The sequence below is a fragment of the Coloeus monedula genome (assembly GCF_965178545.1).
Source record: "Coloeus monedula genome assembly, chromosome: 2".
Classification (NCBI taxonomy): domain Eukaryota; kingdom Metazoa; phylum Chordata; class Aves; order Passeriformes; family Corvidae; genus Coloeus; species Coloeus monedula.
In genome coordinates, this window is record NC_138782.1 from 1,006,826 (window position 1) to 1,033,712 (window position 26,887).

Genomic DNA, 26,887 nt, shown 5'->3' on the forward strand with positions numbered 1-26,887 from the left:
GAAATGAAATGAAAAAGCAGAGACAGGGAGTTGGATAGAAGGAAACATCAAAAGGAATTGTGAAAGCGATGGGGCACGGAGCAGCAGGAGGGATTGAAATGGGAGGGAAAGTAGAAATGAGCATTACAATGTGACGGGGTGGGGGGTCAGCAGAAACACTCAGAGATGAGAGGACAGCGGAGGAGAGGCACAGTTAGAGGCTCACATGGGGCAGGAAAAGGCTGCTCTGGCCGCAGCTGGACAGGCCAGACCTGGACAGGTGAGAGTGGTGGTGACTGCCCAGCCCAGAGCAGTGACACGGCTCTGACGGTGTTTGCCAAGACATGGAAGTGTTCAAACGCAGACTGACTGTGGTACCGATGCCTTCAGATTTGTCCTCCAGGGGCTGCTTTCAGTGTATTTAACTTCTGCTATTGTCTCCCCTTACACTTTTCTGGGATAAAAGCACCCCTGGATAGGAAATTGACCAGGTTGTGGGTCAACATGGTTTTCTGTTTTCAACTGTTCTCATGATACCCTCCTATTTAACAGAACTACTGAAAAATTCATCAGGGATGAGGGCTAGAAACATCTCTCTCACTCAAGGCAGTAGGTCTGCTGTCCCGGCACACTAACGTCCTTGAGCAGTGCTGGGATAGGCTGTGGGAGCCTTGGGACAGGGCCTTGTGCTAAAAGCAAAGTCACTGCCCAGCTCTGTGGTCACTGGTGACAGCTGCAGAGCCCCTGCACTGGTCCCAGGACCTCTCCTCTAACTGCTGGACACCCACAGGAAGTGGCTGTTAAAGGGCACCAAGCCCAAGATGGTGCTTGTCTTCCACACAAAATCCATCTCCAGTCAGTAGTACTAAAACTCTCCAAATACATTTATTTATCACCAATGAAAATACTGTACAACGGCCTGGGAAAGGGGTGGGGGAAGGCAAGGTATTAAGTCTGGCTTTCATCAATGTCCTTGTCAGGATCCATGGCTGCAGCTTCGCTCTCCTGCTGCTGCTTCTTCCAGAGCTTTGCCATAGCCAGGAGTTTGAGGTTGGGCTGATTGGCAGTGTCTTCCGGGAAAATGTAATCATAGTACTCCTCCCATCCAGCATCAGACTAGAGAGAAAAATACCACAAAGCGAGTGTAATTTCCATGTTAACGTTGGCTATTAGGAGGTGCTTCTAATAAGAAAGAGAAGAAATTAGACAAATACTAGAAAATTAAGCCCCGTGTTTGTTATCCCAGCAGCTGACTCCGTAAAGCACAAAGCCACCAAGGGCTCACAGCCACCACTGGCACCGTTTTTCCTTACCCCATCTTCGGCCTGCAGCTTTCTCCTCTTCTTTATCTTCTCAGGCATCAGCTTATCTATCCTCTCCTTAGTGGCATCAGTCCCAAACTCGTCCTCGAAGCTCCTCCAGGACTCCAGCAGCATGACCCTCTCCTCCTTCTCCTCGCAGCTGCGCATGGCCTTGTTGGCCTCCTCGTAGATCTGCCGGCAGCGCGGCAGCCGCTCCTCCCTCCCCGCCGACAGCTCGAACTGCGCGAAGCTGATCCACACCTGCGGGCACGCACAGCAAACCCCAGCTCCAGCCTCTGCTCCGTGCTGACACAGCCAGGGTGGAGGTTGAAACAAAACAAAGCAGCAAGGAAACCCAAACATCAACACACGAGCAGGTGCCCAGGAAATCCCCATCTGGCTCACACCTGTGAGGCTGGCCCATTTCAGCAGGACACAACATCCATGTCAGCCACGCGGAACAATTTCTTGTGGCCGTTTCAAGTGGTGAGAAACCCCTGTGAATTTACTCAATGACAGCACCAAGGGACACTGGAAAATCACAGTTCTCCTTGCAATGTTTTTGCAACTAAGATCCCAAAGCTGCTCAGCAAAGAGGGCTGCATGGAAAAGCTTCTTTCATCTGAGACATGCCTGCTGTTGTACGGCATTCAGGAACTTCCCTCCCCCCTTCAGAGCACAGGCACGGGCCTGAACCTGGGTTGATTTGACCCAAGGCAGCCCAGGCTTTCCCTGCCCATGGGCCAGGTTCAGGGCCAGCTCCGTGTCCTGGGTGCCCACACACACCTTGACGTGCTGTGTGCGCTGCAGCAGCCGCCGGTAGAGGTTCCTGGTTTTCTCATACTCCTCTTGCTCAATCTCGAAGTCAATGTAGGATTTCCAAAGGACCTGCAACAGAGAAGCCTCCTCACCACCACATTCGTTCCGAGCACACGGAGACACCGGGAGGGGAAGAGAAGGGGTGAAGGTGGAATTTCCCTGGGAGAAGGTTCGGAGATCGGGGTGCGTTCACTGGTGCCACGGGCTGGGATTGGGGCTGAGCGGCACCGAACCCGGTGCTCATCATCCCCTCGGCTTTCCCCTCCTGTTTTATCCGGTGGATTGTTCACGTGTTCATCAGCCACTGTGCAATAGTTCCACAAAACTGGCCCCTTCCCTGCTCACCTCTGGCATGTCCAGCCGGGGCTGGCCGATAGCCAGCTCGTAGATGGCCCGGGCACGGTCGATGTCCCCAAGGATGGTCTCCAGCTCAGCAAATTTAATCCAGGACGTGCAGTTTTCCGGTGCAAACTCCAGGAATTTTTCATACAGCTTTCGGCAGCGGTCAAATTCGCGCAGTTGTAACTCCAGCTCAATGTAACCTTTAAACAGTTTGTTTTTTGGACATTTACCTATGGATGTCCCCTGTTAAGCAGAAAAAAACCAAACCTCTTAGTGATCTTTTTGAAGGAAAATAAAACCCGCTTTATTTTCTAAGTGTTTCTTTACTCCCCAGTACTACAACTCATTTTTTTGCACTGTTTGTTGAGGTTGCTCAGGGCCAGTAGGAAATTCAGTGTTTGCAGAGCAAACGTGCATCCATAAACACCAAGAGCCTGGGAAGCAGAAAACATCATCACTTGTCATACTTTTACGTAACATGGGCTCCCCACGGAGCGTGAGTGGAACTTTTGACCCTGGTTCATCAGCCGAGCACCTGAAGGGAAGCACAGTCAGTACCAGCCTGCCCAGTGAGCAGCTCCCAAGCATCTCATAAAACAAAATGATACCAAACAAACTGTGGCCCCAAGCTGCTCCTCCTTGCACAGAGGATGGCGGCCTACCCCAGCCTGCTGGATGACAGCAACAGACAGCTGGAGAATAGTGTCTTTATAAAGTATTTTCTTTCTGGTACGCCTCAGTCTCTGAAGAAAACTGTCTGTCCTAAGCCAAGCTGAGGGCGACTTTGGATTCCTAGTTTGGGAATCTTGTGAAGAAACAAGGGTTAAGAATGGGCATACCTGAGACAGGTTGTAGTGAACCTGACCTTGGAGGCACTTCTATAGACAAGTACGGTTTACTAAGCATTGTAGCTTCTGCTCCCTCAAGCCAATGTGAGGCAATCTGAGACGGAATTCCCTCCCTGCCATTCTCCTGCACAACTGTTCCTACACATCGATTGCCTTGGAATTTACTAGAAATGGAGGAAACCACCACTTAGGATTATCAGTTTGGTCACTGCTGTGGCCTACCAGCTCTACAAACGCCGCTGGTATTTCAGAATACGCTCAAGTTCTTCTTCATGTGCCCTCTGTCACTGTTTTGGTGGAAGCCCCATCAGTTTGCTCTTTAAAGTCAAACCACCTCAACTGCTACCAACGCTGGATTTCTCTCAAAATGCCTGCTGCTGTCCCTGAGCTTACGAAGAATATCTGAACTGAAAAGAAAGGAACCTTTTCATTTCAAAAGATCTTGCTGCCCCATCACACCCTGCTGTCCCCCAACATGCTGACATTCACACAGTGAACCTGCTCAGCAGCTCCTGAGCCTGCCTGAAGCCCCTGTGATTGCTTCTGTCAGCAGCAGTCGGCAGGTCCTAATTTCCTAGAGTCAAACCTCCCATTCATCTACAACAAGGCTTTTTAAAACCCTATTGTTGGAACAAGTATCACTGTAAGGAATCAGCAGCAGCTAAGAACTTGTAAGAGCACTAAGCTGATGTGGGTGCTCTGCATTCAGAGGAATGCTTTGTCATTTCAGCCCGGGGCTAATTCATCAGAACAAGCTACTGCTTCTTTTAAAATCATACCTGACAGTAAATGCTGGCCCCTGCAGACTTCTCGGATGCTTTATTTTAAGTACATTAAACCAGCAATTTAGAAAGGACAATTTAAGATCTTTTAACGACATTCCTGTGTTACTATTAGTTAGTGAAGTCAGTTATGGCTCTGACAAAAGCTTACCAAAGCCCTTCTGGCAAGGGGGAGGTTTTTCTGGCGAATTTCAAACTGTGCATACAGCAGCCACATTTTGGCAAATGTAAACTGGAAGAGAAAGAACGAAGTGCTATTTAGGCTGGAAAGTCAGTAGACAATACTGCACGCATTCCTTAAAAAACAGGCATTCCTTCTACACAAGATACTACTGCTATTGCAGGTAGCCTCATTTGATCTCAGTGTTTTCCTGCTGAAAGGTTGAGAGTTCATTGCCTAAAGCAATCTCTCTACGACAGGACAATATATTGGGGTGAAAGGAAAAATGGCCAGGACAGAAGTCTTTTAAACCAACGAAAAATAGTTTTTTAACCCATCATCGGCTGGCAAAACATCAGCTACTGCTGAATCAATTAACAGCTAATCAGCCTTTAATAGCTAGAGATCAATCTGACACTCAGATGACACAATAAATGACAAACTAGAAGAAGAACAACATGAACTAGGATTTTCTGACACTCCAAGGCAATGCAGATTAATAGTTGTAAGGGTTCGGCCACACGGATATTACAGTTAAAGTTCACAACCAAAAAAAAAAAAAACCCACGAAACTGCAATCGGCCTCGAAGACCAATTGTAACAGGGAAGACAGACCTGAAAGCTGTTCTGTCAAACGCAGCTGCCTCAGGGGTGACCATGAGGGCCACTGGATGCTATAAAAGGTGCTAGCCCAGTAAAGCAGAGCCACAAGTGCCCTGCAAGAGACACCGGGCTGTGAGCAGCTATGAACGGATCCCGCCTGAGGAGGAATGCAAGCAAGCAAAGACTACATGGTCTTCCCTACGCACTGACTACGTGTAGTGTCATCTTCTTACAGTCTACTCAGCAACTATATTGATAATTAGCAACTATTTTATAATTTAATTATTTGAAAATACTGGGAAAACCCTTGTGTTTGATGTGTATGAGGGAATCTGAGACCAGTACTTGTCCTGCAGTTTCCCACCGGGGATGCAAATTACAGACGTCTTGCACTTTAGCTTGAAGACCTCCCCGTCCATTTTGGAAGGCTGATGTTTTGAGAAACTGGAAGGGATACCTGAAGTTTTAAGCAAAGCCTCTGTGAACCTGCTAGCAGCCATTTGGAGCTGCTTACACACCTGAACGTTGGGGGGGAGGGGGAGGGAAGAGAACGAAAGGATCTTATCTAGGGCATTTAAACCCAAAACTCAACCCAAGCTGCTGGAGGAGCCATACCTTCTTGTGGGGCAGGAGCTCAAGGCATGCCTGGTACACCTGTCTGGTTCGCTCTGCATCCTGTAAGAACGGGCAGCGTTAAACACTTTGTTTACTGCTGAGATTATGCTGAATTTTGAATCCTGCAATGACTGCAAGACTGCAGAACAGTATTCAAGTCAAGCTGGTTAGAATCAGGAATGCTTATCTACTTAGTGCGCACAGTTCAAAGGTGGTAGCTTCTGAATCAGCAAGACTCACCTTTCCAAAGCAAGGTTCAGAGCTAAGAAATAGACAATACAACAAGGAGCGTCCCCGTCGTGGGAGGAAAAACATGTCTCTTCCTTTGACAGACACCGAATAGGTGTTCTGTACTCAGAGCAGCTCTAATGTTCTGTGACTGGAAACAGAGTAACTACTTGCACAGCCTCGAAGGCTGCTACAGCAACAACGTGGCTGCTTCACAAACAGTTTTTGTTAACTGTAAAACTGTTTCACGAGTCCAGGTAACAGCCTGGCACGGGCAGTTCTGCTGTGGCCAGAAACACCCACTTCCGCTTTCACCATCAGCATGCTGCTGGGTGAATTAGGGTAAAAGAAGTTTGGTTTTTTTTCCTCCCCTACGCACAGGGGGAAAAACTGGAAGAGGAGAAATTCTCTGTACTTAAATAGTAAATCCTGCAGCTTTTTACACAAAACTAACAAGACAACAGGATATCTAGTTCTTGGTTTTCTCATTAAATTATCAGAAGCTGTTTACTACAAAGGAAAGGGAAACCCCTGAGTTGTCGCTACTTGCCTTTGCCTCCAGCTCCTCATAGAGCGCATAGTTAATCCAGAGGTAGATGTACCTCTTCCAGTGGCGCTTCTCCTGGATGGGGGGCACGTTGGCGATGGCTCTCTCGTACACCTCCCGCACGGTCTCGGCGTCCGTGTCGCTCTCCACCAGCCTCAGGTAGTCGAACCACGCGTCGTAGTTGTGGGGGTTTGCCTGCCAGAGAGAGGGAGCGGGGCAACAGCACACAAACCTCAGCCACTGAAAAGAGCAGAGCCTGATCCTTTACTCAGCCAGAATTTCCCCTTTAAAACAGATCACTGGAGTATTAACGAAAACCGTCGGTCTTGGGGATGCTTATGGTAGAGCTTCCAGGTTAAAATACGAGTTTGTTTTGTTTCGTCTTTATTTTGCCCCCGGCATTGCCTCAGTGAAGGCAACCCCAGAAAAGTGTGAGAAGGGGTGAGGAATGGTGAAACGTGCAGTGTGGACTGAACAGCAGGCAGGTGTGGCACAGCTGTTCCCTCACAAAAAGGTATTTACGCACAGGTGCGGTCTCCTGTAATGGCTACTCCCTAACTGAAGTCAAGTAGTAACTACAAGCTGAACTGCATCATCCCTGAGGTGTGACTCGAAAGGGGACCAAAAGCCTTGAGTTCAATCAGAAAAACCTCGCCCGCACAATCTAGATTAGAAAGCAGAAGCAAAAAAAGCAGTGAATGCAAGCACCATTCTCTTCCCCGTGGAACGGAATTCTGGCTCTAAAATGAACACTCCTTTGGTACTTGTTTTTGGACTGACTTCCAAGGGTAACGAGAAACTCCTCAGGCTCAGTATCACAAAATACTCACGTACATTAAGCAGTGTCCGGCTGTACAGTGAGCCTGGAGGGTACCTGTCACACGTACCTTCACCTCCTCCTCATACTGGAATCTCCTCTTGCTGACAATGATGTCCTCGATTCCCCTCCTGTCTCCAAACTTCTTCTCAAAGATGGTGTAATTCTTGAAGAGATTCTGGGCATCCTGCTTTGGAATTCTATCCAAGGCATACTTGTAGATAACCCTCACTCTTTCAAACTGAAAATATTAAATATAATTTGAAAAATATTTACAAAGCAGTTTCTGTCCTCCCCCGCAGTTTTTTCAATGAGCTTTTGGCAATGCTTAACAGAACGCAGAACTGTGGAACACCTCAACATAAGCAATTGTTTTGGAACAGGAGTACCACAGATCTCCCTGAAGAGTAAACTTTGAGGGGGAGGGAAAATAAACCTGAAAATGCCAGCCCCCGTCATCTCTTATTCGTTTACAGGTTTAGAATATTTAAACCATTTTTAAGAGGTTGTGGTTTGGTGGTGTTCACAGAATGTTTTCAACTTCTTATCAGCGTGGGAACCTTAAGAGACTGTGAAAAACATCTGGACCAATCCGGTTTTCTATCATGCAGGCCTATAACCTCTCAGAACCTCTCTACTCCAAGGATACAGGTTTGAGCCAATGCTGGTGGTCTTGGGCTTGGCAGATCTCCCTTAGAGCTCATTTTATTGACATCATCAAGAGGCAGCTAGAGGTGAACAAAAAACCATCTCCCTAACTCGGACTACAATCACCAGGTGCTGGGAAGGACAAGTATTGCAGTGAATGTTAAACAACGGCCTGGAGTTTCGATATCCAAGGAGAAACCTTGGCACGACTCAGAGGCATTACGAAGGAGATCTTACCTCTTTCTGGTTCTCCTCAAACTTGGCGAAAGCCACGTACAAGTGCTCATCCATGTGGTCTTCCCCAAAGAACTCCACGGCCCGCTCGTACACCTTCCTGGCGTGGGCAAAGTAGCTGTGCTTCTCCTCGAAGCGCGCATATTTGATCCAGTTCTTCACGTCAGGGTGAACGAGGACGAGTGCAGCTTTTGTTAAGGAAAAGGCGGTGGCTGAGCGGCACATCCCCAGCTGTGTTCTTCCCTGGGACCACTGGGTCAAGGACTGCATCAAACAACTCCCCAGGGTGCTATATGCGGGAAAAAGCAAATGCGGCTGGGAAGAAAGAAGATTGACAGCTCTAAGTGTGCAAAGGCTTTGTGCCTTACCGAGAACTTAAAAAGGGCTAAGGGTCAGGGAGAATCCGAGGAGAAACCTGAAACAAACGATGACCACAAAAGAGCTGGGCGCATGAGTGCAGTTAAACAGACACTGCTGTGGCAGGACCTAGAGCCACTTGACTGAATCTGGAGGCTTTCCCTAAGCGTGCTTGTAACACCTCCTGCTGGCTCCCAGGGTGGTGGCTCATTCCCGGCACACCGCAGTGAAAAGGAGCACAGAGCCACTGCTGCACATGGAACACTTGGGGAGGAAATAAAGAACAGAGACCTTAACCTGGGCAGGAGTCACAAGGCACTGAAAAGGATATATCTCTCGTAAATGCTTCGTGCTCTGTCCACCTCCTTGTATCTCAGCTCGAAGTTGATGTAGGAATGCCAGGCTTGCTCCTCTGGCTGCCACTCCATCCACCGTTCAAACACCTGGCGTGACCCAGCAACATTGCCCAGCATCTCCTCCATGTAAGTGTACTTGTACCTGGGCAAAGAAGATTGAGTTTCTGCAATCATGTGGTGAACGCATCAATTCAAGGGCTTTTGGAGTGCTTCCTAAGAGCACCCCTGAGTTTCCCTCACCTACTTCCTCCCACCCCAGAAATGCCTGTGGACACAGCTGTGACTGGCAGCATCCAGGCACACAAACATCCTCTTCTCCCAACGCTCTTGCCACTTAAAAAGCACTTAAAAACCTCTCCAAAACTTCAGCCTTCCTCCTTCTGTCCAGACTAGCCCGAAGACTTGGAGCAACAGGATAATCTGCATAATCCCAGAACAGCCAAATGCTGTGCGGTCTTTGGGGCTAGAAGGGGTGCTCCCTGCCCTGCCAACGTACCAGAACTGGTTCACCCTGGGCAGGGTGGTAATGGCCCGGTCCCAAATGTTGCGGGCATGGTTGACCTGGCGGTTCTTCATTTCCATCTCGGCATATTTCAGCCAGAGGGTGACGTTCCTGTAGTCCACATCCAAGGCACGCTCGTAGATGGAACGGGCTCTGGAAAACACGAGTACAGGGCAGGTAAAACGTGTCTCTGAGACATGGGTGTGTGTCAGCGTGTGTCTAAAAAGGCTTTTAAGAGACGCCGGCAGCCGCGTCGCTGTTACCTTTGGATTTCCTTCAGGCTTTCTTCCCATTGTGCGTACTTTATCCAGTTGCTGATAACAGTCCTGTTCTTTCTTATGTTATCTTCAAAAGTCTGAGGAGAAAATTACATCTGTAAGGGAGAAATCCTTCTGCAGACCACTCGCGTCGTAAATGGCTTATGGGCTATTATTATAACGTAATAGTACCCCGTATATAATGTGAGGTGCTGCTATCCTTCTCGTTATCAAGAGTTCCCAATATCCCACATCCACGCAGCTGGGATAACAGATATAACGCAGTACGACACTGTAAAAACTGCCTGGCAGAGAAGCTAGAAATGTGGAACCACGTAGAACAGGGCTAAACCCGAGTTCCTGCAAGCCGGCACCTGAAATACTGACACAGAGTAACAGCTGACAGCACTAAAACAGTCCTTCAATTTCTCAATGTTCTGCTTAATGTTTTGACAGCAACACTACCTGGACAGCTGGAATCCAGTCACTGCAGATATGCATGGATATATTCGGATGCACCACCATGAATTTAGTCACGTTGACATGCATGTACCACCGCATTAAATTTTTCTTTAAAGTGAGATGCCATATTTTTACTGCCTGGATTTAACAGGCTGGCATCAAATGTGCTAGGGAGGTGTCAGCGAGGGCAAGTCCAGCCTTGTGTTGTGGTCAGGATGACTGCTGTTGTCATGAGCAGCTAAACACGTTTAACACAGCTAATGGCAGGAATGAGCCACCACATCCATAGAAGAGATGAAAAAAGGCAAGCAAGGGAGACCTGAAAGAACCAGCAGGACCTGGGGGGGGGTGATCAAGGGCACTTGGGGGGCCCAGGTAATTCTCCCCTCAGTCCTGTCAGCAAGGATCATGGAGAAAACTCCCCGCTAGGAATATGCTTGCTTTGCTCATCCTGGATAGGCATTTCCAAAGGAAAAAGCCGAGCAGAACCATAAGCAAATTTGCACAAGCAAGGCAACTATTTTAAAAGAAGAATTACAGCTCAGCATTACTGTAATGCTATTTATCTATATTTTTTTTTTGTTCACGTTCTTTTATAGCAGCTGGCCAGATGCTGGTGGCAATGAACAAAACGCCTGTTAATTGTGTAAATAATTACCCTTTCAGTGTTCCGGACATGGGCACAGGGGAGATGATGTTTGCTACCAGATTTTGCCAAGCAACACCTGTGTAACTTACACGCTGTGATCAAGGGTAGGATGAAACAGTTAGGGATTTTAAACATTTGGTATCCACCTGGAAAGTTCACAAGAAATACAGGCTACATCTTGCTTAAACTAAAAATAGCAGAATTTCAGTGCTTTATGTGAGTGCCGAGATTAAGCTCGTTTTTTTACTGTACCTTCCTCTTCCGGAGTTTATAGTCGTTTAGCTCCTCAACATCTGTGATCTTCTGCTGCGGAGGCGGTGGGAGAAGCTCGAGTTCCCTCTCCTTTGCCTCTCTCAGAAGCTGCTCTGCTGTGATCTGAACTTCGGCGGGTGCCTTGTTTTTCACCTGCAGGGCAAGCGCAAAGCGGGGCTCGGGTCACATTTTCTAACGCGGCACCGAGCTGCTCAATTTCCGCCGGCGCCCCGCTACGCGCGGTGTTGGCCGCAGCCCCCCGGGACCCGCCGGGAGCCCACGGCCCGGGGCGAGCGGGCAGCCGGGGGTCCCGGGGGGTTCCGGGGGGGTCCCCGCGGGGTCCCCGCCGCCCTCCCTGCCGCCCACCTTCGCCACTTTCGGGATGCGCTGCTTGCCGGCCGCCGTAGACGCCATCTTGCCGCCGCTCCGCGCGCAGGCCCCGCCCCGGCACCCCTGACCTCACGCAGCACCGCCCGAGCGTCGTTGCCACGGTGACGGCGACGCGTCCGTTCCGCCCGTGGGACTGTCTGCCGCGTCCGCTTCGTCCGCGGGTCTGTCTGTTCCATCTGTTCCATCTGTTCCGCCTGTCCCGCCTGTCCCGCCCTTGGGACCGCCCGTGGCCGCTCCGCTCCGCGCGGGGGACAGGGCAGGTGAGCGCGCGCCGCTCCCGCGCCGTGCCCGCGCTCCGCGGGGCGCCCCCTGGCGGCTCGGTGCGGGGAGGCGCGGGTCTGTCCCGCGTGCCTGAGGGGGCCGCTCGAGCCCGGGGTCCGTGAGGGCGGCCCGGGGGTGTCCAGGGACGGCGCGGGTGTCCAGCCCCGGTGTCCAGCCCCGGTGTCCGGCTCTCGGGTGTCCAGCTCCGGTGCCCAGCACCTGCCCCACCCCGCGGTACCGCCCACAGTACCGCCCCCGGCCCCGCCCCAAGCGACCGGGGGTGCCGCGCAGGAGCCTCCCGCAGTCCCTCAGACCGCTCCCGACTCGCCCCCCCCCGAGGTACGTACAAGTTCGGTGCGTTTTGAGGCACAAACACACACACACAAAAAAAAAAAACCCGCGTGGAGTCTCACTTGTGCTTCAAGAGGGCGTTTGTGTGAGGAGGCGGGAGGGAGCTGCCCGGAGTTGGGGAGGGCAGCGCCTTCCTCGGGTGTCCCCGGGATGCTGCTCCGTGGGAGGAATGCCGGAGTTGCTGCAGAACAGCATTTCCTCACGAAAAGGGTACGTTTTTACTGTGTAAATGCTACTTTCGCTCCCCCGGGGCTCTGAGGGTGTTTAGGGGTGCTGCTGGAGGTGGGGGTGTGGTTTTTTTTGCGTTAAGTTAAACAGTTGACGATGGAAATGTGGCAAACGGTTTTCCTCAGCTGAAGTCATCTCAGTGTTAAGCCTCGGTCGATGAATGGCGCTTTAAGGTTCGTGTTTGTTTTTATGTATGAAATTGACGCGTGTTTGTAGAAGATGTGTTGCTTCAGGTCAGTTTCAGGACTCGCACTGGCACCGGGACGCCGTGTTTGTGAAAGGTGTAGGAGTGCGGATGACTTCATCTGTGTTTAAGCGGTGTAAAAATCTGCGTTTCTTTTGGTTTTTCACTTTAGTTGGGAAATGCGGTGCCTAATAATTGAGCGTCTCATCTGGGTTTGGAGTCGCTGTTAGGAGTGGCTGTTGTGTTTGGCGGAGTGGTGAAACTGCTCTGCTGGCCTAGGCACGTTGGTTTAGACTTTATTTTTGAGTTATATATATATATGTGTGCTATATTTTGCACACATATTTAAGAAATTGCGGGAAGCCACTGTTCATTCGCTTTATTTCACGTGCCTGGTTGTTGGCTGGGTCAGAGTCGGCTGCAACACTGAGCAGACACGCAGCTGAAAGGTGTTGGAGCTGAGGGGATGGTCACGGGTGGTTTGAGTATCTGCTGCCCCTGTGTGTTCTGAAGTTGCTGGGCGGATCAAGAAATCAGTTGTGCCGGGCAGATTTGCGAATGCGGAACCACAAAAACGCCCCCCACCCCTTTTTCTTCTGCGTGGGAAAGCAGTAGAACTTTGAATAGCCACAGAACTTTGGATCCCCTCTGGAATTTAAGCCCTGCTGTTGACCGCAAAAGAAATTTGAGGAGCAGTTTTGGACCAAATAGAGTTAACTCACCTGAAGCTGCTGTTTAACCAGGACGTTGTTCCCCTGACTGCCCACAGCTGAGCCTCGCACTGAAGGCCTTTGAGTTTGAAGTTCTTGGTGATGAGCTGGTTACCATGCAAATGAATAAATACAAAAGCAGCTGTAGCCTATTAAAACAATTAATTTCCTCTGTAGGATCCAGACAATAGGGGTGATTGCCTGCTGCATTTCAGGTGTGCCTTGTACGTGCCGTAAGTGTGGATCTGTGTGGAGGCGTACGAGAGCCGGGCACCGAAATCCATCGGAGCTGCCCCACTTAAGAGTTTATGAAAACCCACCTGAAGTGAGTGTGTTGGCAGTGGATCGCAGCGGGACTGCTGGAGCAGCAATGTTTTCCTTGGTTCTCAGTGCAGCCTGGAGGATGGCCACGGTAACCTCTTCCAGGGGAAATACAGAGGTAGTCACTGCTAGAAGGACAGAATCACGCGATGTCCCAGGCATTATCGGCCTCTTCAGCCCTGTTACAGAAAATCTCTTTGGAATGATTGATGTCACTTACCTTTTGTAAGTAATGGTATTTTAGGTTATCACCTTTCAGGCAAATACGTTACACTTGAAACGGCAGAAGACATTCTGAGCCTTGACATGGTGTGACGTAATGACTTTCTGTGCTGTTTCTAAAAAGGGGAAGAAAATCTGCTTCCATGTCTGTCACCTGCGTGACTGTGCCAACCTGGGTCCCTGCCATGGGGAAGGGGGTTTAATTCTAGGCTAGCTTCCTTTTATCAAAGCTCAGAAGAAATGCTGTTAAGTAGCACCTGAGAAAACTCTCAGCAGACAGGCCGTGTGACAGACAGATGTTGGTGGGTCACTTAGGTTTTTCCCCCTTAATAGCAAAAATCTCGGATAACAGCTTTTTGGGGAAGAAAGAGATGTGTGAAGAAACATACGAACACGAGGGAGTGTTTAAGTCTTGCATCCCAAATTTACTAATACGATTGAGGATTTGAAAATCTACGTGAATTTTTGTAGTGTTAGAACACAAATATCTGGAACTGAAACACCAATACCAAGTTAGGATGTGGATGATGAAGTTTTATTGAGGCCTGATCCTGGGAACCCTCTTGTATGGGGCTCATTTTTCTGTTCTAGCAGGCCGAATTCACAGTCAGTCATTTTTCTCTGTGGAGTTTCTTCAACTTGTGCAAAATTAAACTGTTTTCATAGGGAAATATCAAATCTTGCTTTGACACTCTGCAATGAGAAGAATGAGGTTATAGCCCATGCTGCCTTTCTGGACTATCCAAATTGGAATATCACTGATCAGGCTGAATGGGAACCCTTCCTGCGTGAAAACTACACCAACAATAAGTGCACTGTAAGTAAATGGTGTGATTCTAGTTGAGTTTTCATTTAAGGCTCAGGTGTAAAAAATACACGTGGGCATCTCTAATCTATTTTCGGTAGGTTTGAGGCATTCAGGACGCAGAAACCCTCGTGCTGACACGGGTATCTTAGTCCTGCAGTGAGCTTGTTTGGTGCTGTGCTGCTCTTTGCTTTGCCTACTGGCAACTTTCACACGGGCTCCTTGGGCAAGCTTGTGAATTTCTGGTAGGATTTACGGACTACAAGCAGGCCCTTACAAGTTTAGGACTCACGTGCTCCCCCATTACTGAGTCCAGCTGGGAGCTAGATCGTGTGATTGTTGAGAAAATACAGAAAATGTTAACCCCAAGCACTCAGAAGGTGGGCAGCACGTTCCGTAATAACTGCGGCACTGCCAACACCTTATCTCTGTGCATTTGTTCACCAGTTCTCCGGGGTCTTCTGAGATGTTAAGCAATGGCTGGGAGGTGAACTGACAGAAACAGCAGTTGTGTTTGAAAATGTGTGCTCTTAAAAGAAACACAGTCATTACAGCCAAAGGGAGTGTACAGAAAGGACCTGTGAATTCTTTGTAATGGACTTTCTTTGTCCTTTGAGCGGCACTTTGTAGGCAGGCACAGCCACCTCATTCAGGGCACAGCCGCAGCTGCTCCGGGGGTTCTGCTGTGCTGTGACCTCCCTCGGGCTGTCTGCTCCACGGGATCCGGTGGCTCCGCGGGATCTGGTGCAGCAAAGCCACAGCTGACTGCGGGGTGCAGGGGCCTACAGAGAAAAGACAAGAAAAAAAAAGTTATTAGTCAGAACCAGTAGTGAAAAATACCTTGAAACGGACAGGCAGCAGAGCTCTTATTTTTCTAGAATGGGGTTTATTTGCTAAAGTAGGTGTAGAAGATTCAGTGTCTTATGCTTCTGCATCGGCAGAAGCTCTAAACATTTTCTGGGTATAACTTGATGAGATGTCATTGGTAAACTGCAGGTTAAATCCATGCAGGTGTGCTTTTCAAAGCTGAGGTCATCTGAACATGGGATTTCTGTGAAGTCTAGTTGACCTGTCTTTTTTCTAGAGCACAGAAATAATTTCAGGGTCTAAAGTAAGAGTTTAGACTTGTGCAGAATGGAATTAGTGAAGATACTTTACTGGATTGTCTGGTTACCAGCACTATTCAGAAACTGTTACAGTCCAGGTCTGGTTTACTTGGTGTCCTTCTGAACCTCAAACAGTAAATTTTTGTTTTCATTTCTTCCCTTTGCTTTTAAAGAACAAGGGAACAAGTAGCCCAATTTTTAGAAATGGCTTTAGATGTTTGTTACGGTAGCTTGTTGTCTTGGTACTGATCCATGTGCTGCAGCCTCTATTGAAATCATTCTTGCTCTTAAATTGCTGAAGTTTATTGGTGACTCTAGCTATGGCATTTTAATTGAATATTGTACTATTCAGAGGACCTCAGGTTTTTCCATTTAAAATATTTTTTGGTAGAAGTATTTTTATCTACAGGCAAACCTTCATTGACCCAGCACTTGTAATCAATGTGCTAGGGAACAGCTGAATTAATAGCTCTTGCCATTCCAGCACAGGGGTTTTCCAGGTTCACTGGAGATGCACAAGATAAAGGTGTCTTGTTAGTCTGCCCTGTTTCTGCCTGGTGTTTGTGTGTCTCATGATGTCATCTTAAAATTCGTAATTTTTCTTACTACCGTTAAAGAAAAAGCACTTTAGGATCATGAGAAGTATGTGTGCTTTTGGTTTGAGGGGTTTTTTTAACCTAAAAAGAATGTCTTTGTCAGACACATGTTAAATGTTAAATAATGTTAATAAATGGATGTTGTTAGTCGAGAATTAATACTATTTAATATGAGATGTACAGTGTGTATTGCAGTCAAACTACAGTAAATGGAGTACAAAGAAAAAATGTTGCAGAAGCACAAAATGATATAAAGCACGTTAATCACATAACTTTATCGACACATGCTTTGAAGTCACTTACATATACACAGCTGCTCCTTGAGTGCAGATCATGTATATTGGAAATGTATATGCATACTAGTGCTTGGGCTGATGTAATAAACATGAGCTGCGTGCATTCCTCATTTCGTAGCCTTTGAACACGCTGTTCGTGCATCTCTTTGTGGCAAAGGAAGAATATGCGGCTGAATGTTCCCAAGAAATCATTAGGTGAGTTCCTGTGTAGCCTTGTGTAGTGAGGCATGTGCCTTCTTCTGCTGTCAAGTCAAGTTTGTCAAGTCAAGCTGTCTCGTCCAGATACCATGTCAGAGGTCTGCCAACAGAGGCCTGGTATCTTTACTATTTCACCATTGTGGAACTGCTATAAAAAAAGGATGTTTGAAATGTAAAGGTTGGGAAATTTGAAAGAAAGAATGTTGGAAAAAACCCAGTAAAAATTACCCAGATGAATTTCACGTGCTATTGTTTGTAAGAAATGTTTTAATTTTTGATCCATGTGGGCTAAAGAAGGAAGATTAGAGACACTGGAGAAAAACATTTATATATTAAAAAAACTAGCTGCTGTCTGTCATTGATGGGTGTAATGATGAAAGACTGAATATGTTTGTTATTTGTCCAGGAGAGCTTTTATCTTACTACCAGAACTGCAGTTTATACTTCTCTTTATACCACCTGAGGAGAAGTTAGGTAAGAATTTAATACTGTTTTATTCTTGAAATGAAAGCAGTTGCAAATCTAATTAATATGCACTGTGAGCTCCTTGTGGTGTTCTCTTTGTAATACTGGGAACAGTTATCAGTTTCTAAACATGTGGAAAACATAATCTAGAAGTATCCTCTTGTGAGGATCTCTTGTGCAAGAGGTATCTGTGGTTCCATGCTCGCTCCAGCAGCTGTTCAGCAGTCTGTCCATTCCCTGCAAACTTTAAATTTGCCAGAAACAGGACATCAAAAAGGAGTAAAGATCTCAAAAATCAATTCCTACAAGTTCTGTGACAATTTCTGGTTGAATAGAGACAAGAGATTTGAAATTGGCACTTTCTCTTACTTAGCCAAGCCAGTACAGATTGGAAGAGGACACTTTGGTGAGGCTCAGAGGGGCTGCTGTGGACATGGAAGGAAACTTGGGTTATTTTGTTTAGAAAGAGGTGCAAAGAAAATACACGTGTTAATCAGAGAACAGCATGTCACTTGGAATTTTAGTCCTGAGTTCAGACTAATAAACCAAGCATGCACTTAATGGAGCTGAGAAGCGTGCTGGAACTTTTCTGATTCGCCAGCTTCTAGGCATCTTGGTTCCAGGTCATACTAAAAGGCTGTAGTGGTGTGTCAGCTACAGAAAAGAGGGCTTGAATGAAGGGTTTTGTCAAACCCCCCCTGGCAACAAACATCAGCTTTCCCTCAGTGCTGACAAAGATTCTCCAGAGGCATAGAGAATTGGCTTTACTATTTTTATAGGGATTGGATTTTACCGATTTCTGACTGCTTTGAAGCTTATTCAGGTTTGGAATGCTGGATTAGTTAGATGACTTGGGTGACCATTCTCCCATGTTTATACTGCTATTGTTTCAGCTTCATTGCCTAACTTAACAGATTTGGAGCATTTTGCTATCTGTGGTTTAAGTTTGAAACTCCATTTTTCTCAGACAGTTTTGCTGTTAATTTAAAGCTCGAATAATGAAGGTTCTCCGTTGCCCCCGGCAGGTTTTTGTCATTCAGAGCTAGGCATGGGGAATGTCTTTGAAAGGATGACACCTGTTCCAGGCTCACCGATGGAGAGACGCTTCACCTTGCTGGCATGCCCCAGGCATCGGTGTCACCCACGGCTGTACGTGCGCCAGGCAAGGTAATGCAGCTCCTCCTTCCTGCTTCCCTGAGCACATCTGTCTGGGGGAAACTGAAGCGTTTTCCTGTCTTAATTTGCAGCATCAGTATCTTGGTTTGACTGCTCTGGTTTTCTGTGATGACCAGACTAGGTAGTTCTAGGATTATGCTTGTTTTGTTCTATTTCATCACAAGATCAATTGTATTTTTTTGAAAAGTAGTGAAATGTGTAGAAAGACTGGTTTCTGTCAGTGATGTTTATTCTGTGATCTGCTGGCTGAATTAGAGCACTGCATATTTTAGGGAATGCATGTGGTTTCCAGGATTCTTAAAGCCTCTTCCAACTTGTTTTTAATTTTCTTACTGTTTCGTGCTGAACAGTCAAACAAAACTTGAATAGGAAGGCCTGTTACCTAAAAGTGGTAAATAAGACCAGAGAATCCCTAGTCCCAGTAGTATTTCAGACATGAAAAGTAATCTTCTTTTGTACAGTTTTTCCTGTGGAAGTGCTCCTTACCTTGGCTTTGGCTGTGTTTCGGGGGAGCAGCCTCCTTGGCCTTGCTGAGGGAGCTGAAGAAAATAATGTGGTAACACATTTCTCCTTCCGTTGTGTTACCCTTTTTGATGGCCCCAGTTTGGAGCAAAGATTTGATATGCCCACACAGTGTGCCTTTAGGAGAGCTTTGCTCTTGCTGTGGGGTCCCAGTCGTAAATGTCATTAAAAACGTGAGACAATTATTTTCTCCTTTCCCCTCAGCACAGCTGCCTGCAGTGCGCGAGGCAGGCGTGCATTTCCCTGCAGCTTGTCTGTTCTCTCTACCTGTGTAGTGACTGTTCCCACTCTTGGTTTTTCCTGCCACGTGTGTTCTGCCTGTTGCCAGTGTTGTGTCCAGGACATGAGAAATGCCAGGTTTCTGACCCAGGGGTCTGGTGATTTTCCTGTTGTTGTTGCTGTGGAGATGCTTCCCTATAGTGTGGTTGAAATAGAACTTGTATCCATCAAATTTTGGGTTACTTGTCCTCTTCACAGGGGGAAGACTGCAGGTAGGGTAATGTTTTATGAAGCAGTAATTTGATTTAACTCTGATTTATTCTGGAATTGGTTTTGCATGTAGTAAATATAAGTGCTGCTTTGTGGCTAGGTAGCAGAGTTGTGATTAAATTAGCATTTCTGATGCCTGCTGGAGTGGAAGTTTAGGGAGCAGCACATTCCTTGGACACCCTATCAAATGATAGGGGTGTGGGGGGGTCTGTACTGACCAGTGCTCACAGATGGTGATGCCACGTTGAGTGTGTCTGATGTCTCTGCCTGGTAAAACCACACTTGTTTGTTTATGGGCTGATTCATGCTGCCGGCCTGGGCTGGATTCTGACAGAAGCCTGTCTCTGAGAGGTGTTTTATTGCACATATTGAATTTTACATATTGATTTTTTTTTTATTTTACATTTACATTTTACGTTTTTAATTTTACATTTTACATGCGTACATCAATATTTTACATATTGAATTTGAAGCAAATCTGCAGCTTGTGCTCCTCCTGTTGCTTGACTTTTGAGCATTTCAAGAAAAAGGCCAGAGGCCTGACCTTTGCCCCTTCACATCCTCCTGCTGTAGCTCCAGATATTTCAATATGTTAAAAAGCACTTTCATACTAACTCAGTGTACAATTGTTAGGCTTTTTGAGTGTTTCTTTTGACTCATCTACCACCTATCAACAAGTGGTAGACTTTTATACAGAGAAGATATCAGTATAGGTGAATTAATGCCTAAAGATTTAAAGCCTTTCCATATGTCTTGGTTCTAACTATAATACTTTTTTCAGTTTAGACTATAATTTTTTTTTTTTTGATGGCCATTGGATATTGTCAATAGAAATATTTTTTTGCATGATTGGAAATATCACTTAGGCCATAGCAATATTCCTGATAAGAGCTACCATCTTGTCTGGGATTTCTGTAGTTTGTTATGAAAAATAAAAATTGCTTTAGTTTTGTTATTATTAGAAAATTAACTGGGGAACTGGTTTTCCTCTGAAATTACACAGTTATGATATAAAATTCCTACTTCAGTGTTGTCCGTCAGTAGGTGACGGGTAAGGCTAATTTCTGTTTGCAGAAGGAGCGTTGCCTTTCCCTTTCCTCTGCATTCACCTCTGTGCTTCGCTGGCATCCATAGTAACGGTCAGCAGAGCCCTTAGAGACTCCTCTGGGGACGTTGTCCCCAGCCACCTGCCTAGCAACATGTTCTGGGGCAGTGAGAGGAGATTAGGGTAATCTCTCTTCCCTCTTCCTGTACTTACAGAGGGGGAACAGCAGCTGTAAATTGATACTTTGCTTAACCATCCATTTTGAAGTTACTCTCTGTCTGGCCTCTCTAATGTGAGATGTCAGCAGTGTGCTAGAATGCAGCCTGGTAAGCTTTGATGTTTAAGGTTCTTGCTGGTATCTTGTCTAGATCCTGTCATTCTTGGGTTTGTACCCTGTAGGTAAGAGTCCAATTTGCAGCTCTGTGCTCGTGCTCACAGTAGAGGAGTTTCGTGGCATTTTTATATTGGAAAGCTACTGGGGTTTGGAGGGTTTCTTTACTATTTTAAAGACTGTAGTACTGGTGAAAGATACTAGAAAGAGAATAAAAAAGTTGAAATGGTTGTGTTCCTACAGTGTAGTGTGCATGGAGATAGATGAATGGGCGTGAGTCCCATTGGCTGTCACAGGGTCAGTCTCCAGGAGTTGCCATCTGCACCTTTGTGTGTGGCCTTGTCCTGCGTCCCACGGAGCAGAATGACGTAGGGCACTCGGAGCACTTGGCACAAGGTTCTGTTTGGAGGAGGTGTGTGTCTATTATCCACCCCATGAAATAACTGCATTCAATTAGGATACAGTCTCACTCTGTTACCCCTCTTAGTTTGGTTTGTTTGAGGTTTGATAGCTCATTAGCAGATTTGCTATACTAATTAATTGTGTTGAGGTGGTGACATTCTGATAATAGAAAACCTCACTGCGGCTTTTCCCTTGGGATACTTCCTGTGAAGGAGATAAGGGTGACCATTTTGGTTTGAGAGATAAAGAATGAGTTACTTAAGTTTTTACAGAGTTTTCATTGTTCCCGGAGCCTCATTTTAGTTGAGGGGAAAAAAAAAGCAGGAACAAGGTCAGGATCCAAGGGGTCCCTAGCCTTGATTACAAAGGTGGTCTTATCCAGAGGTCATGTCCATTCTGGTGTGCAGGAGCAGCAAAACCATCCAGAGACCCCTTGACTACCTCTCCTGTGCTGGAGTCAGGCAGTGCTTGGGAGCTTGGACAATGTTTGATACCATGAGAAACAGAACCTCTTTTGCCCAGCTGTGTTATTTTTAAGGCTCCTTCCAAATCCAGAAACACGTAAAGAGTGGCACTGAGAATCTGTTTATTGTTTCTGGATTCCTGCCTGTGTGGAACAATGATCTACAACTTACAGATATTGCACACAGACACTTCCCTACCTGAGCAGTGGGGCCCTGGAGCAAAACAGGGTTTCCCCAAAACCCAGGGAAGCTCTGAAGTTCTTGGTTCTCCCTGCAGCAGCAAGGTTTGTGCATCCCCAATGATCGAGGGAAGCCTGGATAGTTGTTCCTGGATGCCTGCCTGCAGCAGCAGGTCTGTGCATCCCTGACGGGCGAGGGTCGTGCCGCAGGCTGGTCCCGGTTCCCGTGCAGGAGGCGGCTTGTGCATCATCCCAAGTGAGCGAAGCAGCCGCTGCCCGTTCCCGGCGGGGCCGCCAGGTGGCGGCAGAGACCGCGCGGGGCTCCGCCAGCTCCGGAGTCGCCGCGCGTGGCCCCGGGGCCGGGCCGGGCTCCCCGGGCCGGTCCAGCGCGAGCGTGCCCCGGGGTGTTGGTGTGATAGCCGAGGTACCCGCCTGCTCCCGGCCTGAAGCAGGGAGGGCTTCCCCTGCAGTTTGTTGCAGTTGTTCCTTATGGCAGCCCGACGCAGCGCCAGTTTTCTCTGCTGCTTTTAGTTGTGCCACTTAATTCCGGCATTTTCCCCAAGAGATAAATACAAGTGGCTTCATGTTATTAACAGCAGTTGAGTGTTAGAGCTGGTTTGCCACCAGCCTTTGTGCCATGGTCACAGAGTGTGTGACTAATGAATTCTACCACTGCTCTGGTAAAAGTGCTGGATTTTCTTGTTCAGAGTTACATTCATCCTGGGTAGGAATAGCAGTCTAATGGCAAAGAGTCTCTGTTGCCTGTTTAAATAAAAATCCGTGTAGTCTGGGACCTGTACGAGTGCTCCACCACACTCATAAGGAGACTGAGGAATTTTGAACTGGGATTCCCTTATATTTTGTTAAGGAAGGAGAAGCATCTCTACTGGGCAGTACAGATTTTGGTGGGTTCTGCTGAGTTTTGGGTCTGGTTGCCTCTCTGGTGCTGAGACTCTCACTTTAGTGTGCACTGGGGGTGTGTCCTAGGTGAAGTGATTTGTGGGTGCAGGCTTTGGAATGAATATTTGTGATATTTTTCTATATGTTAATGGAGTAGAACGGAAGTATCAGGACCTATTAATGGCAGAGCCTTAGTACATTACCTGATCTCTCTTTTGTAGGATGGAAGATTATGATGATCTCATGCTAATCTGGACACCTCAAAGTGAGACTCTGAAGGAAACCTACGGTGAATATCTCCTTGTCGATCTCATAGAACGTGAAGGTGAAGAAAATCAGGCAGCTGTTTGTGAGGTCAGTCTGCCATGAGCTCTGGCTCAGTCTGATCGTAGCATTAGAGATGTCCTGTGTGACAGCTCACTCTAGCTCAGGGAATAAAATCAGCAGCCCACCTGTGGAAGGCAGAATTCATGGTCTGTACCCACAAAGTGCCCTTCTCGATGTACTTCGTGTCTGTCCTCAGGAGTGATGTTTCCAGTTCAGAAATGAAGCAGCAATTCCCAGTTCTTGTGCAGATGTTTTTCAAGGAATTTGGACGGACCACGTTGAAGAAGCCATGTTGTCATTTTAGACGTTTGCATTTCAGATGACCTGTTTTCATTCCCGATGAAAGCTCATATTGCATATGAAAATGAGCAGCCAGTAATCTTTTCACAGTTTAAAGTGCTGTAGATAATTTTTCTTTCTCTTGGCTCAAACAGATTTTTGCTGAAATGAAGACAAACCCAGGAATCAATTTAAATAAGAAAGGAGTGGCAATAGTTATCCTGCTGAAAATTCCTGTTAAGATTTTCATGTGTTAGTAATTGTACATGGTAGTGCAAGCTGATAGGCAATATAACCTCCTTAATTCCTGAAGTCTGCTTTTTGTGGCAAATGGTTTTGTAAAATTGCAACATGTAATCACTGCCATTGGGAGCCAAATGAGAAACAATGCACCATTAGTGTAATGGCACATTGCAGAGGGCCATTGCTATAAATAATACATTTCAGTGGCACATTCAGAGCTCCATGTGAGACCACCGAAAGGTGTTTCTGGCCCCCAGTTTATCCAGGCAGCCGCTGCCACGGCAGATTGGGAAGGCACCTCCACGCAAACCACGATGGATGCCAATTTTCCCTGCGGAGAATGAAGCTGGCAGCCTCTTTTTGCACATATGGTAGATGGATTGGTTAATCAGCCTCTGCTGAGCCTTGGGCCTGAAATTACATAGCAGCCAGGCAACTGCGCACCCCAGCTTTGTTGGTTACGCAAACAAACAATCACTTGTTGTTTGAGGGCAGAAAAATTAAACGTCACACTTCTAAAAGTCTTTACTGAAGTGCCGATGGCCTGATAAAACAGCTGTACAAATCCAGCCTTTGAATTCTCTTTAGGTTTATAAAGGCTTTCATTGTGTATTGAGGAGGAAAGAAAATGTGTTTTGATAATGTGTTTCACCAGAAAGTTGCATACAGTACTAAAAATTAAAGAGCTTCTTTCTTCTAGAGTTGTCTCAGGTGAAAGCCAGAAGCTCTCCAGCATGCCAGTTCTCCATGGTCCCAGTGTGTTGTCTTGCTGAGGACTGCAGCTTGCTGGGAACTCCAGCAGCAGTCAGACATCCAGAGTACCGTGGGTGCCAGCATTGCAGGGATCCCATCGCTCCCATGTTTGCCAGGGCATTTGGTTTTTAAGACTAGCTCTTGGATTTTTTCAGAACACAGAAATATATTTGGGGCTTATAAGTGCTGCAAACAATACATACTGCATTAGGTACTCCTTATATAATACATAATTGATTTCTTGAGTTGTTAATTTCTTAGGAGAGTAAAATACACTTTTCAGTTTGAGCCCAATTTAGGTGCAGATCAGTGTCCAGTAATGAGTGAACCATTACAGCTAGCTGAATGCAGGTTCTACTTCAGCTGCACTCTAACTTTAAAGAGAATGATGCAGTTTTGGAAGTATGTTTTTTTATTTGCCGTAACAAATATTTTACTGAAACACCAGGTCATTATTTGGCCCATATATAGAGCTAGTATTCTTGCAAGTCATAGCTAAAAAGGAATTAGAACATCTACTGCAGAGGTCCTCATACACGTGTTACAAGCTAAAAATTAAAAAGGATCTTTAGCTTCTGCTGAAATAGTTCCTTTATACTTTTCTGTAATGCACAGTCAGAGATGGAACATAAAAGTTGATGTTTCAGAAGTTTTTTGTTCAGTTTTTTTTTGTACTGACCTAGAATGACAGGTTCGTGTGACAAGGCTTTTATCTTCCAGGTTGGTGGCACTGCAGTAGGATTTATGAGCTTATGTTCTCACGTGGACGTTTCCTTGTTTCAAGAGTGTTTTGACTTGGGGCCTTTCCATGGACTCTGTAAACCACATCCTGAGGATATTCTCAAAGTGCCACGGAAGCCGAGTGTTCAAGGAGGTATCTGTGTTCTAAAGTGCTAAATAGATTAAAGGTGTGTTTGTGTCTAGCTTCTGAGTAGGTTCTGCAGGAGGTTGGAAAAGGATATATAGGTTTACTAGCAAGAAAACACAAGTTTAATGTACCTGTTTTTGACGCAGGATGTCTGGTGTTTTTTAATTGAGGAGAGGAATTTTGATAGCCCCGGTCTCTGACTCAGAAGCGATTGTTGTTTGTGGGGAGCTGGCCTGTGCCAGCTGTGGGATAAATGTAGGCTTCAAGTTTCAGAAAGCTGTAGCATGGGGTGTACTGTCTATCAGATATAGCTGTGCTGCTAAATGAAGACGTGATTGTAAAGTCTGGTGGTGAGGGGAGCTCTGTCAGTAGCTGAGCAGCTGGTTAACTGTGCCTGTTATGGTGTCCTGTTGACTCATGTCATCTTTCTTCCTTGTGGTTCAGCTTCTGCTCTCTTTGCTTATTGTTTGCAGTCTCCTGGGTTACAAGATTTTGGGAGATCAGGGACTGTCTCTTTATTCCACTTTTATATTGGACATGATACTGCAACACATGTACAAGCCGCCTTCCTGTGAGTGATAAAAACCAGTAGCACAAATGTGTCACCTGTTTGTAGAACAGAAGTGTCACGTAAATGATTTACAGTTGTTGTCTTTATTTTTCAGTGTCAAAGGGCTTTTTGTGCAGAAGGGCAACATTTTGCTATCTACTAATTATCAGTAATGGAATAAAACCCCTCCACCATTAGGTTGTTATGTATCTGCTTTTCTGAACACAAAGCAGCAGGCAAAAAAGGCAACCAGGGAGCTGCAGGGCTGTCACCAGCTGGTACATCGAAGCTGGCAGTCACAGAACAGAAAAGGGAGAGGAACAGGTCTCATAGCTGCTCCTGTGGACTTCCCCTCCCCTGCAAGGAAGCATCTTGCACGGAGGAGACGGAGGAAGCTGCCTGTCTCCTGTTTGATCCTGTGTTCCTGCTGCTCCAGGAGCATTAGTTTGGAAGAGGTGACAGACATGGGTAGGAGGATGAACAAGACTGAGGAGGGAGAGAGATCACTGAGGAGCCAGAGCCCAGTCCTGGGCTGTCTGCTCTGGGTGACCCTGCTCGAGCAGGGGCTTGGGCAAGGTGACCTCCAGGGCTCCCTCTCAGCCTTACCTGTCCTGGGGCTGGTTCTGGTTCTGGTGTCCCCTTTCCTTCTCCGGGGACTGCAAGCTGTAGGCCCATGTTTTGTGGCAAATTGTGTGCTGCTGAGCTTTTCAGTGAGTATGTGGTTACAGGTTTTAACAATACAGCTGTTGATGTTTTTTATCATTTAGGAAATCTATGGGACTTGTTCTATATGTTAAAACTTAGCATGAGCAGCTGTTCTGTTCAGTTTCCTGAGAATCTGGCATTTGAGGGCTTTTCAGAAATGTTTTAAGCAGCGTGGTTAGCAGTCCTGTGAATTTATCTCTCTTCTTTTCTCTCTTAATTTAAAAACGTTATTGGTTTTGATGGTAGCTGCAGTCCTGTGGGTTGCCTTCAGGTAAGACATATTAAAGTAGTAGTGTCCCTTTATTTGGCATGACAAAGCCAGCTCTGGGGAAAAAATAATTATTTGTAGACTTTCAGGTAGTTTGAGTGCAAATCATTAATGATCTTGGACACATGAGGAGAAACTTGAGTATCATAAGCTGAGAGCCTGACTCTGGTGCTATTCCTAGAGAGAGCCACTAGAAACCTAATAGCAAGATTGTCTGTTCACTGCTCAGGAACATTAATTCCGTTATCACTGAATAGTAATTAAAACTATTGTTGTAGTGTTGCGCATTTTAGAACAGAAGAGTTGCATCCCAGTAGTCCATTGTTAAGCCTTTCCAACACAAGGGCCAGGCTGTATCCTTGAAATCTGTTGTGGTGTTAGTCCCATATAGTTTGCCTTTGTGGATATTGCAAAGCCGTGCCCGTTCCAAGAAGGCTGCTTTAGTGACTGCATTGAAAACTTGCTGCTGGTTGGTGTCCTGCTGTGAGGACAGTG

The 26,887-nt window shown here is 46.6% G+C and overlaps 2 protein-coding genes across 2 annotated transcripts in view; one reads left to right on the forward strand and one right to left on the reverse strand.

Moving 5' to 3' along the window:
- Window positions 1-842: 842 nt before the first annotated feature.
- On the reverse strand, window positions 843-11,198 carry CRNKL1 (crooked neck pre-mRNA splicing factor 1). The gene is made up of 14 exons (XM_082300253.1): window positions 11,125-11,198; window positions 10,759-10,911; window positions 9,402-9,493; window positions 9,133-9,291; window positions 8,612-8,778; window positions 7,927-8,105; window positions 7,112-7,282; window positions 6,228-6,419; window positions 5,450-5,509; window positions 4,223-4,303; window positions 2,445-2,684; window positions 2,067-2,168; window positions 1,293-1,541; window positions 843-1,095 (listed from the first exon to the last, which is right to left on the reverse strand). The coding sequence occupies exons 1-14, from the start codon at window positions 11,170-11,172 to the stop codon at window positions 928-930; spliced, it is 2,061 nt and encodes a 686-aa protein (XP_082156379.1). The 5' UTR covers window positions 11,173-11,198; the 3' UTR covers window positions 843-927.
- A 2,087-nt stretch (window positions 11,199-13,285) lies between these two features.
- Window positions 13,286-26,887, forward strand: part of CFAP61 (cilia and flagella associated protein 61) — a gene marked incomplete at both ends in the record, with an annotated part of 88,035 nt that continues 74,433 nt past the window's right edge. The window contains 7 exons of the mRNA XM_082299550.1: window positions 13,286-13,428; window positions 14,092-14,242; window positions 16,347-16,423; window positions 16,833-16,900; window positions 17,917-18,058; window positions 22,621-22,753; window positions 24,722-24,875. Of these exons, the coding sequence (XP_082155676.1) occupies window positions 13,286-13,428; window positions 14,092-14,242; window positions 16,347-16,423; window positions 16,833-16,900; window positions 17,917-18,058; window positions 22,621-22,753; window positions 24,722-24,875 (868 nt within the window). The remainder of the gene's footprint in view (window positions 13,429-14,091; window positions 14,243-16,346; window positions 16,424-16,832; window positions 16,901-17,916; window positions 18,059-22,620; window positions 22,754-24,721; window positions 24,876-26,887) is intronic.

Coding starts and splice junctions, on each gene's coding strand:
- CRNKL1 (XM_082300253.1), bottom strand. CDS start 11,172: ATGGCGTCTACGGCGGCCGGCAAGCAGCGCATCCCGAAAGTGGCGAAG. Junction 8,779..9,132: donor CCCAGGGTGAACCAGTTCTG/GTACGTTGGCAG, acceptor TTCTTTGCCCAG/GTACAAGTACACTTACATGG. Junction 2,169..2,444: donor CCCGGCTGGACATGCCAGAG/GTGAGCAGGGAA, acceptor TCTCTGTTGCAG/GTCCTTTGGAAATCCTACAT.